An 18,326-nucleotide genomic window follows, 5' to 3' on the forward strand; every position below is an offset into this window, starting at 1 on the left:
TCAGCCAACTTTGGCTTAACTTAGCACTTCACTGTATAAGTTACACTATTAATATGCTCGCTTGTACGATTTAACCTTAGCCGCTATCTCTACTTCTTATATTATCTATTGGTTTTCTGTGTTCTCTTCTACATCTTCTCATGTAAAGCTGCTTTGCAACAATTAACACTTGTGAAAAGCGCTATATAAATAAAATTGAATTTAATTGAATTGAATACGCGGACATTGTGCAATCGCGCGATATATTGCATAATCAGCCAAACGCGTTTTTCTGGAGGGACTGACTATCGCAACAAGCCTACCCTAGATAATCCAAATTTGAGTCATACAATATTTTTTCCAATTTTTCCGTTTTAGATGGGAGATTTCTGATATTAATGTGACCACCAAAATCCCCCTTGGTTTAACTTCAGGGTCCCATAAAATTTTCGCATGGTTAACAGTTTGTAAAAGTTTAGTTTGCAATTGTCTATTTGATACCTTAATCGTTATAGATTTTTTTAGTGATGGAAGTTTTGTCGTTTGCCCTGTAACTAGTCCAATAGTCCCGCTGCTGCTTGTAATCGTAGCTCCGGTTCTAGTCCGCTGCCCGCTGCAAGAGGTAGAAGCTCAGATGTTAACTTATCGCCAGCTGTCAGTGATCGAAGTTTAGATGCCAACTCAGTGCCCGTCGCTGGAGGCCGAAACTCCGATGCTAACCAAACGCCGGCTGTAGGATTTTGCAGTTCATGTGCCAGCCCGCAGCCGTACCCGGATATTCCGAGGTCGACACACTACCAGTTGAGGGTATTCGTGCTTCAAGCACCAGCCCACGGTCTGCTGCTGGATATGGAAACTCCAATGCTAATCTGCCTTAAACTGCAGATGAAAGCGGCTCCAATGCCAGCCCGAGGCCCACTGCAGGTGGGTATAGCTTTATAGCTAACCCGTATCCCACTGTAGATGGATGAGGCTCCAGTGCCAGCCCGTATGCCACTGCAGGTTGACATAGCTGCAGATTCAGTCCATTGACCACTGCAGGTTGGGGTTGCTCTAGTGGTAGCCCGGGGCACCCTACAGGTTGAAGTAGATTCTATGCTAACCCAAGCCACATAGCTGGTGGCGTTAGCGTGATTGAAGCTAGCACGATGGGCTCGGCCACCAGCCCCTGCGGTCCGGGATTTAATTCAACATCCCTTGCCAGTAAAATCATAACTACTAAGTGCAATAGTGCAGTCTGGATATTCCACATCCCGTTTTCTCTCCTGTTTGTTTCATGTACTCGTAGATGCCCTTCATCCAAAAAATAAGAATACAAGAGGAGTTGGCTACGAGCCACTGGAAAATAAGCTTTTTTGTTCTCCTTGGGTATAAACAGATAACGATACAGACAGGAGACGATGCAGAGTATTAGCAGGAAAGTAAACGTCACATTTCTAGGTAGATTAAAAGTAGCAAAACTCTGAACAGTCTTTAAACGAGTTATATGTTTAAAAACTTAGGGTTAAAATTGCAGCATTCCATACGGGACTGCTGTGACCATGCTGCAGCGGCCATCATCGTTCACATCCTTAGTACCATGTCACAACATCACGTCTGCCCCATGACCCTGGACCGTCCTGGCCACATGACCCAGGACAGCCTCTGTCCTTTGGACTACCCTGCCTTTGCCACAAGGTTCTCATTATATTGAGATACTAAGTCGTTATTATAAGAAAGTTTTTTAATTATTATGAGATACTAAGTCATTATTATGAGAAAGTATCTCATAATTATGAGATGCTAAGTCAGAATATTGACTTAGTTTCTCATTATTATGACTTAGGAAATCTAAAAATTGTACCCAAACGTGGCGGAAATGGGATTCCATACCTGGCAGTAAGATTGCTCACATCAATGTAAACAAATTTACAAAGCAGGCACACATGTCTATATAAACGGAATATGAAGTAAGATATTGGCTATACTATGAATTCACCAGTAATCTTAAAACAGTCTAGTAAAACGCATGTTCATAAAGGTGTAACAGCTCTTTATTCATTGAAATAGAATATAGTCCAGCTCGGTTATATGCAGATAATATAGACAGTTCCCTCTGTACAGGCCTGGTAATAAAGATCTTCCTCATTATTCAATGTATTGGCACATTTAAGGGATGTCAGGTGAGGAGAAATGTTAAGTGCTTTTATCACTGTAAAGCCATAGGATTACTGTAACAAAATCAATACATAATAAAAATGGAAATAACAAAAAACCAATGGTAATTAAAAATGGCATTCATTGTAGATATGGTTCTTTAGTGCTGTAATATGTAACAGTAAAGTAACATGGTTGCAGCTGCATATCACAGACATAAAAAGAATGTCACAATAATTTTTAATGAAGATGTTAAGGTGTTATAGGAAACTCTTCTAGCAGCCTCAGTAGAAAAAACATTCAGAATTATCTTTCATGCATGTTAAAGCATAACATAAACTGTACCTTAATTTTGGTTTTACTAAAGAGTGCATTCAAATATGCAGTAAATTCCTGTGCCTATCATGCGAGTTTAAATAACTGACTAATGCCTTAAGGTGTAAACAAAGAGAATTTTAGGCCAGGAGCCCGTTCTTCGTACGTCGCTTAATACATCCGAGATCAAATGAGACATCAGAGATGTTCAGATATCGCTAATTATGATCTTGCTTATCCGGTTATTTGAACACTCCTGCTGTTGATGATTAGTATGGCAGGATTGAATTATCTGAGATCATTGCGCGTTCGTGCACTGCAAGAAAAGTCAATACATATCGATAGTAGAAACACTGATCAGCCACACTGTGATTGTCTGGTTGTTACAATAGCCAAGAACACGCCCATTTTTTAACCCCTGCAGTGCATCTTATGCAGATTGCGCTCGTATAATGGAGAATACACAACTGCGTCAGACTTTCCGTATCACATCCGCTTAAAAAGGTACAAACCCGAGCAGGTTTGAGCATACGGACCTGTTGCTATGACAGCAAGTCTAGGATGAGCTTCGAATAACCAAACGATCCAAGATCATGCCAAATCGTCAACAATCAAATCCAGCTGAGTTAGCGACGTACGAAGAACGGGCCCCAAGAAACAATTCATATCTGATGATGTTCTCAAACAACTTTCTGGCCGTGCAAATGTTTGTCAGCTGCACTGTTCAACCATATTTTGTGACATATGAGTTCACTAGTTCGCCTGCGCATTCAGGTCTTAATGATTAATGTAAACGAACTTGGCTTGCTGTCCTCGAAGGGAGTTCTGTACCTGAGCTCTGAACCTCCAGAGAGAGTGAACCTGAGGCTGGGGCTCGAGCCCCAAGTTCAACCCTCTGCAACAGAACTGCAAAAAGGAAGAAAGAGAGAGTGAAGGAGGAGATGGGGAGGAAGAGGGATGCTGGAAAAAATTACAGCTGCATGCGGAGGTTGTTAACATCATCTCATCAATGTGAAAAATTATTCATTAATAGGGGGATATAGAGCTGTCTGGGTCCATTTCATTGGTGTGCTACTAAATGAACATGTTAAAAAAAAAACTAGGCTAAGACATGATCTCTGATGCACAGTGAACAAGGTCTGCTAACTTGTTTTACAAACTATTGAAAAATGGAATGGTGGCATGTAAGTGTTAAGTGTAAGTGTGTGTTATGAATCAAGAATGTCCTCCACCCTATCGTTCACTTTATTTGGTCTGTACATAAAAGTTAGGAGAAACAGAGCCACATCATGGGAGCACCAATAGGCTGTGTGTGATGTCACTGCTGACCAATAGCGGCTTTCCACCAGGCCCTCCCTCAACTCAAAGTCAATACGTTTCTCGAGCTCAACTGAAAAACAAATAAAATGGATGTTTAAATAAAAGCAATGCATATTACTCAATAAAAGCAAATCTAGATAAATCATCTAACACTATATAGAACACAGTTATCAATAAAACTGAAGATTTTCTGAGAACCATTAATGGTGAAGTATTTCTCAAACTGTAATGACACGGAGTTATATTATATTGACCCACTACCAGTTTGCCAATGGTCAAATAAAGGCATAGTCAAAATTAAATGCCATTAAAACATAAGTTTAAATATCTGGAACAATTTCTGAGCAAATAATGCTTACAGGAGGTGTAATCCATAATCACAGAGGTGGATTGTGATATGCTGATGTTTCCTGCCTTCTCTTCTTGCTTCTCCTCCAATTTCTCATCTTCTTTCTCTTCTATCTTGTCATCAGGTTCCACAGACTTGCTTTCTTCTCCTGGCACCATACCACATTTCTCACATCTCCCACCCTCTGAAAAGGATGGGTCCTCATCTACACCTCCTACCTGTCCACTGGAGCGGGAAAATCGAGAGAAGAGGATACCACCAATGCCTTTACCGATACTTGCCGCTCCTGTGGAAACACGCACATAGACCATAAAAGCTAAAAAAGGTGAAACTTTTATTGTGGCAAATTTTTATAAGATAGTGATATTATCTTTTGATATTTTACTCTACTCCTTAAACCCCGTAATTCAGCCAAATCACATTTTGCTTACAGGAATAGTTGTAATTTAATCCATATTTTACTTACCCTTAAGCCATCCTAGGTATATATGACTTTCCTTTTCAGCCAAACACAGTCAGAGTTATATATCCTGGCTGTTTTCAGATTTATTATGGTACTGGATAGTGCCCCATTTTTTAAGCTCCAAAAAGCGCATCCATCTATCACAGACTAATCCATATGGTAATTAAGGGCCGGATTTACTAAAAGTCACAAATAGAATAACACAGGTGCAACAGCTAAATTCCATAATGACCAATGCAATCTAATAGAGCAGTGCAAAATAGCGCAAGGCTTGCAAATAACCAGAGCACAATTTGGAAACTGGACATGGACTTATAACCCTCTTTAATTGTTTTTCAGAGCTTCCGGATGATTTGGGATGCTTATGTTTTTATCAGTGATTTCAGTATTACGGTAAAGCAGGTAAAAATACAAACTCTGAAATCCCAGCTAACGAAGCCTGTAGACGGTAAGAACCAGAGGACAAAAAAATAAAGGGTTACAATTAGTTTAGAAATACCTGGTATTGCATGACTTCTAGTTGAGGGCTCCAAGTTTTATATCCTCCAGCAAATAAAAAATAACATGGCTTGTCAAAGGTTTTTTTACAATTGTGACCCCGACTGTGAAATACCGTCTGAAATCTAATTATGAGAATATGGGGCAGTTTCCCGGACAGGGTTTAGATGAATCCAGGACTAGGCCTTTGTTATTTTGGGACTTTTAAGTCGTTTTTACAAACAAACCTTACAAAAACAATACTGGTTTGGATCTTAAGACAAAACAATGGCACTGATATATGTTAAGATATGTCAGTGCAAGATGTTTTTAAATGAAGGCAGCTCAAACTTGCATTTCAGTCTCGGAATAGGATAAGCTGCGAGATGGTGCCAGGGGGGCCCCAGTTTTATGACATTTTATGAAATACATTAATTTAGCATGAATTCTGTGTAATTAAACCTAAAAAAATAAGGCTACTAACCAAAAGCACTATTTTGTATAATTTAATGGGTTTTTTTTATTAAAATGTTGAGTTTTAGAACAGTTTTTGTCACAAATTTTCTTTGGGGGGCCGCAAAGGAATGCACCGTATACAAGGGGGGCCACACGCTGAAAACGTTTTGGAACCACTGGCTTAAAGTATCAAAGTGGTCATGAGCATAAAAATGACAAAAATATGTAATTTGTGATTATTGCTGCAAATGTGTAACAGTTACACCCCGACTGGTTTCATAACAGCACAGTCTTGTGCTCGCTCGTTGCTACAATACACAGAGGGGTTACAGCCTGCGGAGGTCGCACATGCAGGCTGCATACGTCATCAAGCCTGGTCTATTTAAGTTAACTGAACATTACATTCACAAGCCATACGCATATTACAACAATTTACTATTAACTTATAATAAGAATAAACTTTATAATTGTTGATATTTTGAAATAAGGCAGTCTTGATGACGTATGCAGCGTAAAAATGCGACCTCCGGAGGCTGCAGTCTTCGGATTGGGAAATGGCCAGAGACTCACAGTGAATTGACGACCAATTAAAATTGCTCGTTTTCCATACAGAAGAAGCGATGCATTAGTAACGCTCGTATCACAACAGTGCATTTCAAAAATAGACTGTGTTATTTTTATTTTTGAATAAAAATGCGCGACCAGCATCCACACAGGAAAAGGCTGCAGGTAAAATAACGTTCGTATGTCTGTTTCCGGGTGCTGTACGCAGCATGTTCATTTTTACTTTAATTTTGTATAGGAACTGCAATTTGGAACCGGTGAAGTCAAATATAGACGCGTTTCTTAAAGAGCCGCTTCTGGGAAGTCCCCGGCTGTACAAACATTGACTAAAGTGGTCGCAATCAGGTCCGGTAGCGCCGCACACGCATAATTCTGCGAATGAGAGCACTAAGTAAAAGCAACAGAAAGTTTCTATCGGTCTCCCATGCTGCTTGAACCTCAGAAGTAAAGAGACTTTTAAAAAGCTTGCCAGTAAAATCCATATCAACACCAGAAATGACAAGGTAAGCTAACGTTGCTATGGTTACAGTCCAGCTACATAATAGATTGCTAGGTTATTATGCTATCTACAGTTTTATTACAAACAGCAACCAAAACTACAACGTAACATTAGTGTAGACTTTTAAACATCAATGTTAAAAGTTTTTACCAGCCTTTGTATGGGAACCTATATTCATTCATTCATTCAACCCAGTGCATGCCATGTTTGTGCTGTGACTCTGAATTAAAGTGAATTAAAGAATAGAAATGAAAATAGGTTCTGTGTCTCGCCATGTTACTTTATAGGTTGCATTATAGTGGGCTCAGCTCTATTGTGTTTGGTATGTGTACCAATACCAGACTTTTACCAGATCATTTGTCTATGTTTATGATTTTGACAGTGATTGTTATTATATTTTGCCATAAGTCTTCACTCTGCCTATTCAAAGCTCAAGGGCCAACACATAACTTCTAGATTTATAAGCACCAATAAACTACATTTTAACATTTTTAATGCCTAGTCATACTTCTGTTATTTTGATGAAAGTAACTCAAAAGTAACGCAAAAGTAATGTAACTCATTACAGTTCAGAGACAGTAATATTGTAATGTAACTAATTACTTTCAAATGACAGTAATTTGTAATATATAATGTATTACACTTTGTAAGTAATTTTCCCAACACTGTTAATCAGTATAACATAGACATCCTTAGACATGTGGCAGCTTCAGCCATTTGCAGCTATGAAAAGTTTGGAGGCTGCAGCAGCCATTTATGTTTTGGCTGAGCCGGCTAGCCAGCCAATAACTTCATCAGCCAGCAATTATTCTCAAAACAAATGGCTTCGGGCTCTAGTAACAGTCCCCCAGCTAACAGAAAAAAGTTCTAAGAACGTTCCCTGAAAGTTTTTAACGTTCCCAAAAACGTTCTGCCAACTTTAAAAGTGTCCAGTTTTCTTGATAATAAAATAATATAAATATAAAAATAAATATAATAAAATGCAATGTTTCTCTATCATTTACATAACAATCAAAGAAGTCAATATAATAAACAGTTGTTGTTTTAAACATTGTGTGACTGTGAACATTAAAACATGACATTGTCATAACGTTTAAAAATGGTCAAATGTAACATTCCTCTAACGTTGAGACAACACAAAAACGTTCTTAGAACGTCAAGAAAACTGGACACTTTTAACGTTGGCAGAACGTTTTTGGGAATGTTAAAAACTTTCAGGGAACGTTCTTAGAACTTTTTTCTGTTAGCTGGGCCTGTCTTTTTTTTCAGTTTTGTAAGTCCATGTCTGTTATATTGAAGTTCTGTATAGAGGGTTATGCATTGATGTCACTTTTCCACATGACCACGCCGGAACTCACCCTGTTGAGTGGCAAACGTTCAACAAAATGGCTGGTTTTCATAGAGGCTGCTGCGAAAAAACGCCAGTAAAACTGAATAATATCAGCTTAAATTGAATTTAGTTTGACTTGATAGCAGAGGTGGACAATACAGTTACATTAGTAACATTTTCCAAACATCTGTGCTTTCTTACGGTGTTTGTATTGGGAAAAATTTTACTTCACTACATTCTAAAGCATATAATCATACTGTGTATTATTTTATATTTCATATTAAAATGTATTTAATACCTAATTACATTTAAAATGTTAATGTTTAAAATTTACTTGAGTAAAAGTATGTTAATGTACTTAAATATTAAATGTAAAACAAAAATGTATTATTTGTGAAATGTAAGAGTAAAAATTATGATAATATGCTTTGGAATGTATGTTTTCAAAGAAAAACACAGATAAAATACAAATACTTGAAAAAATATGTTTAACCCTCTGGGGTGTTTAGGGCCCTGGGGACGTTTTGACATGCACTGACATTTGTGCTTTTTTCAGTTGCTTAAAAACATATAAATGGCAAAAGTCTCATAACCCTGCGTTCAGCACAAACTGGGCTACAATATTATATGATCAACATGTATGTACATGTTTGTATTATTGAGAGAAAAATGTTTATGCATGGTTTTTGAAAAAGCTAAATTTTTAAGTCACTGATATAAGTCAACAAAACTCATTCTAAACATGTTTTCCCAAGACTTTTCAAAATATGATCTAGTAGTCTAGAGTTTATTCTTCAAAATGATGTGAAAATCATCCAGCCTGCTCATTCACATAAAGCAATATATTGATTTACAATTTCTAAGACACTTTTGCTTGGGAAAGGCCATATACGTGGAGGCGGGAAAGCTCCTGAATAATCAGTGATTGACAGCTGAGGAACACAATAGTTGAATAATGAGCCACATAATGAGCCTTGTGGGGATGTTCAACTGGAATGTAACTTTCTCTGTAGTAAAACCATGATGAGGTTTACTTGGGAATTTATAACCAAAAATTACATATATAATGTGTGTGTATATATAGAAATAAATCGAAATATTTTCTATGAATTTCACAAGTATACCTTTAAAAACCATAGTAATCATAGTAAAGGTACTGTTTGGCCATTGTAAAAATGAACACAGGGTTAGTGTTTGGTTGGCCAGCGAGAGGTTTACTTTTGTGCAGTAAAAAGCTCAAAAGAACTGCCTATCATTGTCTGGACTCTTGTTTGTGTTTTTGTAATCATTATAGTAGAATCCCAACAAGGGACAAGCGTGATAAACTTATCAATATTTGTTTACAGCCGCCGCCAATAAGTTACTCCCTCACGTGTTGATCATGAAAGCAGTATGTGTGCACACGTGAGTGATCCTGTGAACTTGCTGTGTGGAGATATGCGCCTAGACGCAACTAAATAAGGATTGTACTGTTTGCAATCGCGTATTTTATAAGAATACCAAAAAGCGTGTCAAATTTCCTGACTTGTGTGTTTGTGAATGTGCACGTCGCGTGAACTATTTGACAGAAGAACAAAATATACTGACATACATACGCAAGTAAATAAGGATTTAGATGTCATGTTTGGTGCACTCGGATAAAACAATAAGGAATGGAGAGACTGGATTGTGGATTGCATATCCATTGACTGCAGGAGGCATGGGTTATGCATATGGATGTCTCTGCCCATTCACTTCAATGGCGCGGGGGTGTGGCGATCTCATCTCATTAGAGATAAACAGGTAACAGGAGAAATATGGTACCTCTCTTCCTTCTCATACAGTTTACACCGAATGACGATATATGTTTTCGATCTCACTTACATCATTTAAAAGCTGACATTCCAAGCATTATGTAGACATTTATCTTTTGTTTCTATGACATGTATTCATTAAGTTACAGTTTATTTTTCTGACGCGTTTCTGAGAGGACTTCAGACCCTAGAGAGTTAAGTAGAAAATAAACCTCTGCTTGATAGTGACCCTAGCAACTTATCAACCCACCTGTGGTCGGTGGATGTTGAAATGAACGATTAATTTACTTCTCCTTTCGGTGTTTCTTGGCAGTCTGTAAAACGATATCTCAGAATTCTTGTTAATCTGTTAGTACAGTCTATCGCACAACAGCCTTTTCCCATTTAGACGTGTTTTTCCCGCGTTTTCGCTGATTTCACACTGTACCTAAATGCTGGCGCTCTGTCATTTGCCACTCAGTGGGCGTAACCGCAGTCATTTCCGCCGAAGGTGACGTCAGGTGTATACCCTCTTTTGTCACCCATGTTTTGTAGATCTGTGTAGTTCTTTTGTTCCATTGGTCCTTGTTCTTGATTGTCTCACAGGTGTATCTAATCAACCTTGATTTCTCAGTTTAAATATATCCCAGTTTTTCTCTTGTTCTTTGTCAAGTATTGTTATTTTATTGTAATGTTGGTTCTGTTTCCTGCTCCGTGTGCCTCTCGTGTATGAATTATATTGTTCTTGTTTTGTTTAAATATAATCCTAATGCACTTGGATCCAGTGGTGGACAAAGTACACAAATCATGTACTTGAGTAAAAGTCAAAGTCAAAGTTTATTTATAAAGCACTTTTTAAAAACAGCAAGTGTTCCCCAAAGTGCTGTACACATAAGCAGAATAAATATCAAAGATACAAACAGCTAACACCATAACAGAAAAACATCAAGAGACAGTAAAACAATAAAAAATGCAGCTCTCACATAGCATCAAATGCCAAACCATATAAATAAGTTTTTAGGTCCGATTTAAAAGCAGGAAGAGTTCGAGCCTGTCTAATATAGAGAGGTAAGCTGTTCCAAAGCCTCGGTGCCATTACTGCAAATGCTCGGTCACCCCTGCTCTTCAACCTAACACGTGGGACAACTAGAAGCAAATGATCAGCAGACCTAAGTGCTCTTGTCGGGGCATACAGATTGATCATATCAGAGAGATATCTTGGTGCTAGGCCATTTAAAGATTTAAAAACAAGTACTAAAATCTTAAATTGTGTCCTGTAGTGAACAGGTAACCAGTGGAGAGACGCTAAAATGGGAGTGATGTGTTCCCGCTTTCGTGTGCCTGTCAACAGGCGAGCTGCCGCATTCTGGACCATTTGCAGTCTAGAGAGAGAAGCCTGACTAATACCTGTATAGAGGCCATTACAGTAATCAAGGCGACTGGAGATAAAAAGATGCACAACTCTTTGAAAATCTTTAAAAGACAGGAAAGGTTTCACCTTGGTGAGTTGTCTCAGTTGGAAAAAACTAGATTTAATTACAGAATTAATCTGTTTTCAAGTTTAAAATCACAATCCATGATAACACCCAAGTTCTTTACATGAGGCCTCACAAATGAATTCAGTTCACCAAGTTCAAAATCTGTTGGCTTACAATTACCCCCTGGCCCAAACAATATAACTTCTGTTTTATTTTCATTAAAAATAAGGAAATTTCCTGCCATCCATGCCTTGACTTCCTCTAAACACTGTACAAGAGGAACCAATTTCTGTACTATGTCGTGATTTAAAACCAGACTGAAGCACCTCATGAATACCATTTAAGTCAAGATACGAATTCAATTGCCTAAGTACAACCTTTTCCAGTAATTTAGAGATAAATGGTAATTTCGAGATTGGTCTAAAATTAGCCAGTACTGATGTATCCAAATTTGATTTCTTAATTATTGGTTCTACAGCTGCATGTTTAAAAGACTTTGGTACAACTCCTGAAATAAGGCTACTGTTAATAATTGCTACAATTTTTGGACCAATGGATTCAAATGACTCTTTTAAAAGACAAGGAGGAACAATATCCATCCCACATGAAGATGGTTTCATTTTCAACATGATCTCATTCTAGGAGTCCAAAGACACCATTTCAAACTGATCGAAAACAGCAGGGCACTCAGTGGGGATAGATACACACATTAATGGCAGAGAAATGTTTGCTTTAACAGCCTCAATCTTACTAATAAAAAAATCTAAAAATTTCTCACACATTTCATCCGAGGGCTCCAAGCAAGTAGCTTGGGAAATGTTCAAAACAGAGTTAATAGTACTGAACAACACAGCTGGCTTGTGTGAGTTATTACAGATGACATCTGAGAGATACTTAGATTTTTCAGATCTAACAGTTTTCTGATATTTAGCTAAACATTCCTTTAAAATATCACATTCCGCCCTTCTGCATTCCAGCCGCACAGCTCGGGTAGTAGCATTTAGCCACGGTTGAGCTCTAGGTTTATCTCGTATTGTCTTAAAAGGGGCCACAATGTCCAGAATCCTTTGACATGTCAAGGAAAACAGTGACGTTAATTCATTGGTGTTAAGTCCCTTTGATGATATAGAAAACTCTTCATCAATGGCTTTAAAAGCCTCAGAAAAAGAATGAGCAGTTGAGGGGTTAATCATACGACGGCGACGTGCTGGAACAGGCACTTTAGAGTCGCACGTTAAGCAAACCTCAAATAAAACAGGCAAATGGTCAGAGATAATAGAATCACAGACTTCAATATTATCAATCGGCAAGCCATATGATAAGACCAGTTCTAATGTATGTCCACCTATATGAGTAGCCGTAGCCACGGACTGAGTTAGATTGAAAGACTCTACAAGATTTAAAAAAGCTGTAGCCAGAGGCTTGGCTAGACAACACACATGAATGTTAAAATCGCCAACAATTAAGATCCGATCGTATTTAGGCATAATATCAGCCAGAAAATCAGAGAACTGATTAATAAAATCTTTGTTATATTTCGGAGGACGATAAACAACAGCACATAGCACTGGACAGCCGAGACTCATTTCAAAAATATTGAGTTCGAAGCTGGTGTAGGAGTAAGATGGCAGCTGCCGGCAAATTAAGTGATCTTTAAAAATAGTTGCTACTCCACCTCCTCGACCCGTGAGCCGTGGAGAGTTAAAAAAAGTACAGTTCAGCGGTAGAACTTCTGAAAACACGCTCGACTTACCAACTCCGATCCAGGTCTCCGTCACACACAACATGCTCAGATCCTTGGAAGTGAAAAAGTCATTTACAATAAACGACTTATTGGCTAGTGATCTAGCATTCACCAAGGCTACCCTCACCGGAGTTGACACATTTGCCGTCGGAGGCTCCCAAACAAAGGACCGTAGGAGAGAGGCATCCACACCACCTCTTCTAGGACGGGGAGGCCGATAAAACATAGTTGAGGGCTCCTCCACGCCAATAACAGGAACCAACCACTTATAGGCATGAACCCAGGAGCGACGAGGCAGGTACCGGCAACAATCCACATCAAGTTCAGCTGAAATCCAGCGTGGGTCGGCATTTGGAAACAAAGCAACCAAAGTCCTCACCTTCACCAACAGACCACCTCGTTTACCGCGGCGCCTGAAACGCTTCTTTCTCACAGGGGGGCAAAGGGTCCGACACAGGTAAGCAGGTAGTTGACATAGCGGAGGGGGGAGCGAATTGTTGTTTCCATCCGGATTAATATTATAGATCGCTGTGTTTTCCACGGCTGATCTAATGCTAAAAAGAGTCTGGCGATCATACACCAATAGAGAGTCTGCAGCTTCTAAAACAATCAATAAAAACAAAACAAACATCCATACAGCCGGGAGCAACAGACGGCCAGCCGCATACATAGGCGCCATCTTGATCTACAGTGAAGTGGAAAAGTAAAGATACCCAGGGTAAAATATTACTCCAGTAAAAGTAGTGTCACAGATTTGCCAGGTCCTTACACCACACCCCTCAGTTTCACCGATCACAATCGCCTGAGTTCTAATCAGCTGCACCTGTCACCCCTCATCAAGCCTGCACTATATATACCAGCCACAAACACACAGACACCGTCCGGTCTCGTCAAGGCTAACCTTGTGTTACGCTACTGTTGAATACCTGACTCACCATTCTTCTATGTATTTCAGAATACCCAGTTCATCATCATCATCTTCGTCATCGTTGGAATATTTCCCATCAGTGTGTATGTGTGTCTGTGGCTCCCCCCTGGACTCCCTCACCATCACCATTTGCTATTTACTTTATATTTCAATAAACTCTGTTACATTTTACTAACCACTGTCTCCGTTGTCTTCTGTCCACAAGACCGGACTAAAACTTTAACATGTCTCAACAGGACGCATTCCAGAACCTGGTAGACATACTACAGCCGAGTTAGTTCAGACACCACAGACCACTGCAACTCATCAGGCTACCATTACCACAGTTCCCATGGCCAATCCAAATCCATTCTCTGGTGAGGCGCAAGAGTGCAAAGGATTCATACTACAGTTTGAGTTAATCTTTGAAATGTAACCAAATCGCTTCCCCACAGACCGCAGTAAAATCGCCTTCATATTATCACTACTCACCGGAAAAGCGCTTCGCTGGGCAATCTCCATACGGGAACAGAATGGCTCAGTCCTACAATCCTATTGTGCTTTCAGTGATCATTTTCAAGAAGTGTTTGGTTTTCCAGAAGGCGATAACTCGGTCTGCGACGAGTTATACAACATCAAAAAAGGTAAAGATTCCGCTGCTGAATTCTCACTACAATTCCGTACGCTAGCGGCCGCTAGTGGTTGGGATGAACAAGCCCTCATTATGACTTACCGTAACGGCCTCCATGCAGATCTTCATCTACATTTAGCAGCATTTGATGATAGCATTGGATTGGAACGTTTTATCCAAAGAGCTATTCGTACAGAGAACTGTATGCCCGCCTGCAATAACCCTCAACCTGCACTCTTACGCCCACCAGAGCCGTCCTCTCCAGGACGAGAACCCAGGCAGCTGGACTCCACTCGCATCCCACTGTCAGAGTGACAACGATGGATAACTCAAGGGTTGTGTCTCTACTGTGCCAGCAGGGGGCATCTCATTTCTGAATGCCCCATCAGTCAACCTCCACCTTTGGTGAGTACGGCTCAACCAGAGAAATATATCTACACTCCTTTAACTACAAAAGTTAAGTTATCATATCACAACTTCTCCATTATAGTGTCTGCCCTCATTGATTCCGGGTCGGCAGGGAATTTCATCTTCTTCCAGCTCTGCTGGCAGTATAACATCAAGAAAGAACCCATCAAACAAAAAATAAAGGTACAATCAGTCCCTGGAAAACCACTTAATCGATCATCAGTCAAACATCGCTCAGAAGAAATCACTCTGACAGTGGGCATCTTTCACTAAGAGAAAATCAAGTTTCTGGTCCTGGAGAATTCCACCGCGGACGTGATTCTTGGACGACCTTGGTTGGTTGAACACCATCGCGAGCTCTCTTGGTACACAGGAGACATTAAGCGATGGAGTGATCATTGTTTTCCACACTGTTTCCCTGAGATACCTAAACCTCATCATCCTGAAAAACTCAAGGTATGCAGCCAGGGTCCGAAATTAACACCCGCCAAGCGCCAAATGCGGGTAGATTTTCCGTTTGGCGACTAAATTCAAAAGGCTACCCGCCACACTGGCGGGTGATTTTCATACCAAAATATTAATGCAATATAATGTGTTTGCCAGTAACTAATCTGGGAACGAGGTGAGCTAGCCACAGAAAGTCTCTACGCTCCCAGTCTCACACTAGAGACGGTCTGTTGCTAGCTAGTACTGCAGGTAACTTGCGGTCTGCAGCTATCTGCTGCATATTAGCTATCAAAATGCATCCCCGCCCCATCTTGACTTATAGGGAGGAAAAATATATTTAAATGCTTATGCATTCTTTCACAGATTTGGATGGGCAATAATGGTGTATGAAATTCAGGCAGTGTGTATTTAAATTACATTTGAGCGCGCGCTCGAGTTTTACTTTCACTTTCGCGATCGCGCGAAAAGACGCAGTACAGGAAGCAATCCGTCATGATTTGTCATGGATTTGTCGGGCAAATCCTCCAACTTCGTCCTGTCAGTCATTACAATCCTCACGTACGAAAATTAAATCTCTCGCAGCAAGCTTTAAAGTATAGATTGTACGGGCAGTGAAGAGTGACTCTGTGCAGAATCTCTCTTAAAGCGACAGTAGCCCCTGTTTTTCTGATCGAAAAAATGATCCAATCTGTAACTGGGTGATCCAAACTGTGAGTTTTGTGACCCACTAAACCACTTTTAAATGGTGAGTATATCTGGTGTGGGTATGAGCAGGAAAAGTTGGTTTACATGGAAATCCGGTCTTTTTGTTTGTTAAAAAACAACAGCATCAAAACAACAACAAGAATAGCAGATAAAACATTGTGGTTAGATGCCCTATTGGCTTTGTATTGGCAAAATTTGGCCTGTGGTAAAACTAATTGAATAAGCCTGTGCTATGCCCACAAAGTCAAGTGGCATTTTCTTATCTGTGACTTCAGTTAATATTTGTACTGATGATTGATATGTACTGAAATTTGATATGTGTTATTTGTGTTTTGAAAGATGTTTTATCTTAATATTCTACCTTAAAAGTACTGTATTTTTTATTCGGGCTACTTGCATTCATTTCAGGCTACCAAAAACTGAAGAGTGCCTGCCCGAAGGCAGGGCTGAAATTTTGCGAGCCCTGCCATGAATACAGCAAATTAAATTAATGTACATGTGACAAAAAAGGCTGTTTATTATTCTGGCCGGTAAAAAATGTGTTTGGCTGGTGGATTTTTTCATCTACCAATCCCCGTGGCAGGTGAGCCAAAAAGTTAATTTCGGACCCTGTATGCAGCACATCTATTGAAAGCCCTAACGATAATGTTTCCATGTCTATTCCTCCAGAATACTCAGAGTATGAAGACGTCTTTTGTCCCAAGAGAGCTTCGAGGCTTCCACCACACCGGCCAAGGGACTGTGCGATTGACCTCCTCCCGGGTGAACCAGTACCTAAAGGCAAGATCTACTCTCTCTCTATTCCAGAATAGGAAGCTATGGAGAAATACATATCGGAAGATCTGGAACAAGGGTACATACAACCGTTGAACTCCCCTGCTGCATCTCCCTTCTTCTCTATGACTAAAAAGGATGGCGGGCTCCGGCCCTGCATTGACTACCGTGGATTGAATGCTATTACTCGTAAGTTCCGCTACCCTCTTCCTCTCGTCCCAGCAGCCTTGGAACAACTTAGAGTTGCCAAAATCTTCACTAAACTGCAATCTAATCCGTATCCGAGCTGGAGATGAATGGAAAACCGCTTTTGTGACGCCTACTGGTCACTGGGAATATTTGGTCCGTTGTCTTCTGTCCACTGACAAGTAGAAGTACTTGCTTAAAATTAAAACCGTGATTTATTATGTCTGTATAATTTTTGTCACGAAACTCAAATTATGTGAAAAAAAACCTCTTGACTCTTGACTGATTAATAGAAGGATATTAATTAATCAGACACTGATGTCTATTAAAATTATCATAAGCCTTAAACCAAAACATTTCCTTTAGCACCAAATGAAATAACAGGATTTGAGAGCAGGAAGTCTCATTTCAAGATTTGTTTGTTAAATAATTTAACAGTTTAATAAAACCTGCCTTAAGCATCATACACTGCATGGCTAGTCAAAATGTCATTTATATTTTACAACAGTGTTGATAGCGATCAATTGTCATTTCACAATAACAGCACAAAGCTTCAAATACAATCAGCTTAAGTGAAACAGCTAGCTTAAAAGTTAATTCATGATAACGTCGTATATATTTTAACAAAACAATGAAACAGTTTTCTGCAAGCTACTGTTAAGATTGCTCATTTAAAAATAACCAAAATAAAAATGGCTTACCTCTTTGTGTTTCCTTAGATTTGAAGTAGTATTCTTTGTAAAAAAGAAATAGCACAGTTTCAAGGCATGCTGAGAAGACATAAAGGACTCGTTCTTTTATTCAAGGACTTCAAAACTCAAGTAAATAAGCCCGCGCCAACCAAAACAAGTTCAAAATGAAGCGCGTGCTGTACCCTGATTGGTGGTTTGATGCATCACGCGTGCATCACGACCCAATTTTCAAAATGTAGTAGAGTAAAAAGTAAGATATTTGACTTTAAAATTTGGTAAAGTAAAAGTCTCCCACAATAAAAGTACTTGAGTAAAGTACAGATACGCGAAAAAACTACTTAAGTACAGTAACAATTTACATTTACTTTGTTACTGTCCACTACTGTGTGGATCTGCTGCATTCATTACAAAATGACATTAAAAACTAAGCCTTCAATATACAATACTTAAACTTTTATTTATAACTTGAAAAAAAATTAAATTAATCATGTCATTGACTACGCTGTATTATTCAGCACAAAAAAAACTTGGCTTGCTAAAACATTCACTTGGATCGTCTCTTTTTTCACTTTGGGCACAAAATATTGCCAACTATTTGAAAATAGTTGGCAACACTGCCAAAAAAGAAATTTCCTATAAACATACCTGTCAATTATCCCGTTTTGGGCGGGAAAGTCCCGTATTTTACCCTTCT

At 39.3% G+C, this 18,326-nt stretch overlaps 1 protein-coding gene across 3 annotated transcripts in view; it reads right to left on the reverse strand.

Annotated features, from left to right (window-relative positions):
- Positions 1 to 1,994: 1,994 nt before the first annotated feature.
- The window catches only part of ddhd1b (DDHD domain containing 1b), a 269,259-nt gene continuing 252,927 nt past the window's right edge, over positions 1,995 to 18,326 (reverse strand). For all 3 annotated transcript variants that reach the window (XM_073855467.1, XM_073855466.1, XM_073855465.1), the window contains 2 exons: positions 4,110 to 4,385; positions 1,995 to 3,820 (listed from right to left, as the gene is read on the reverse strand). In XM_073855467.1, coding sequence (XP_073711568.1) covers positions 3,639 to 3,820; positions 4,110 to 4,385 — 458 coding nt within the window. In that variant the 3' untranslated portion in view covers positions 1,995 to 3,638. The remainder of the gene's footprint in view (positions 3,821 to 4,109; positions 4,386 to 18,326) is intronic.

Source organism: Misgurnus anguillicaudatus, chromosome 18, assembly GCF_027580225.2.
Source record: "Misgurnus anguillicaudatus chromosome 18, ASM2758022v2, whole genome shotgun sequence".
NCBI classification, from domain to species: domain Eukaryota; kingdom Metazoa; phylum Chordata; class Actinopteri; order Cypriniformes; family Cobitidae; genus Misgurnus; species Misgurnus anguillicaudatus.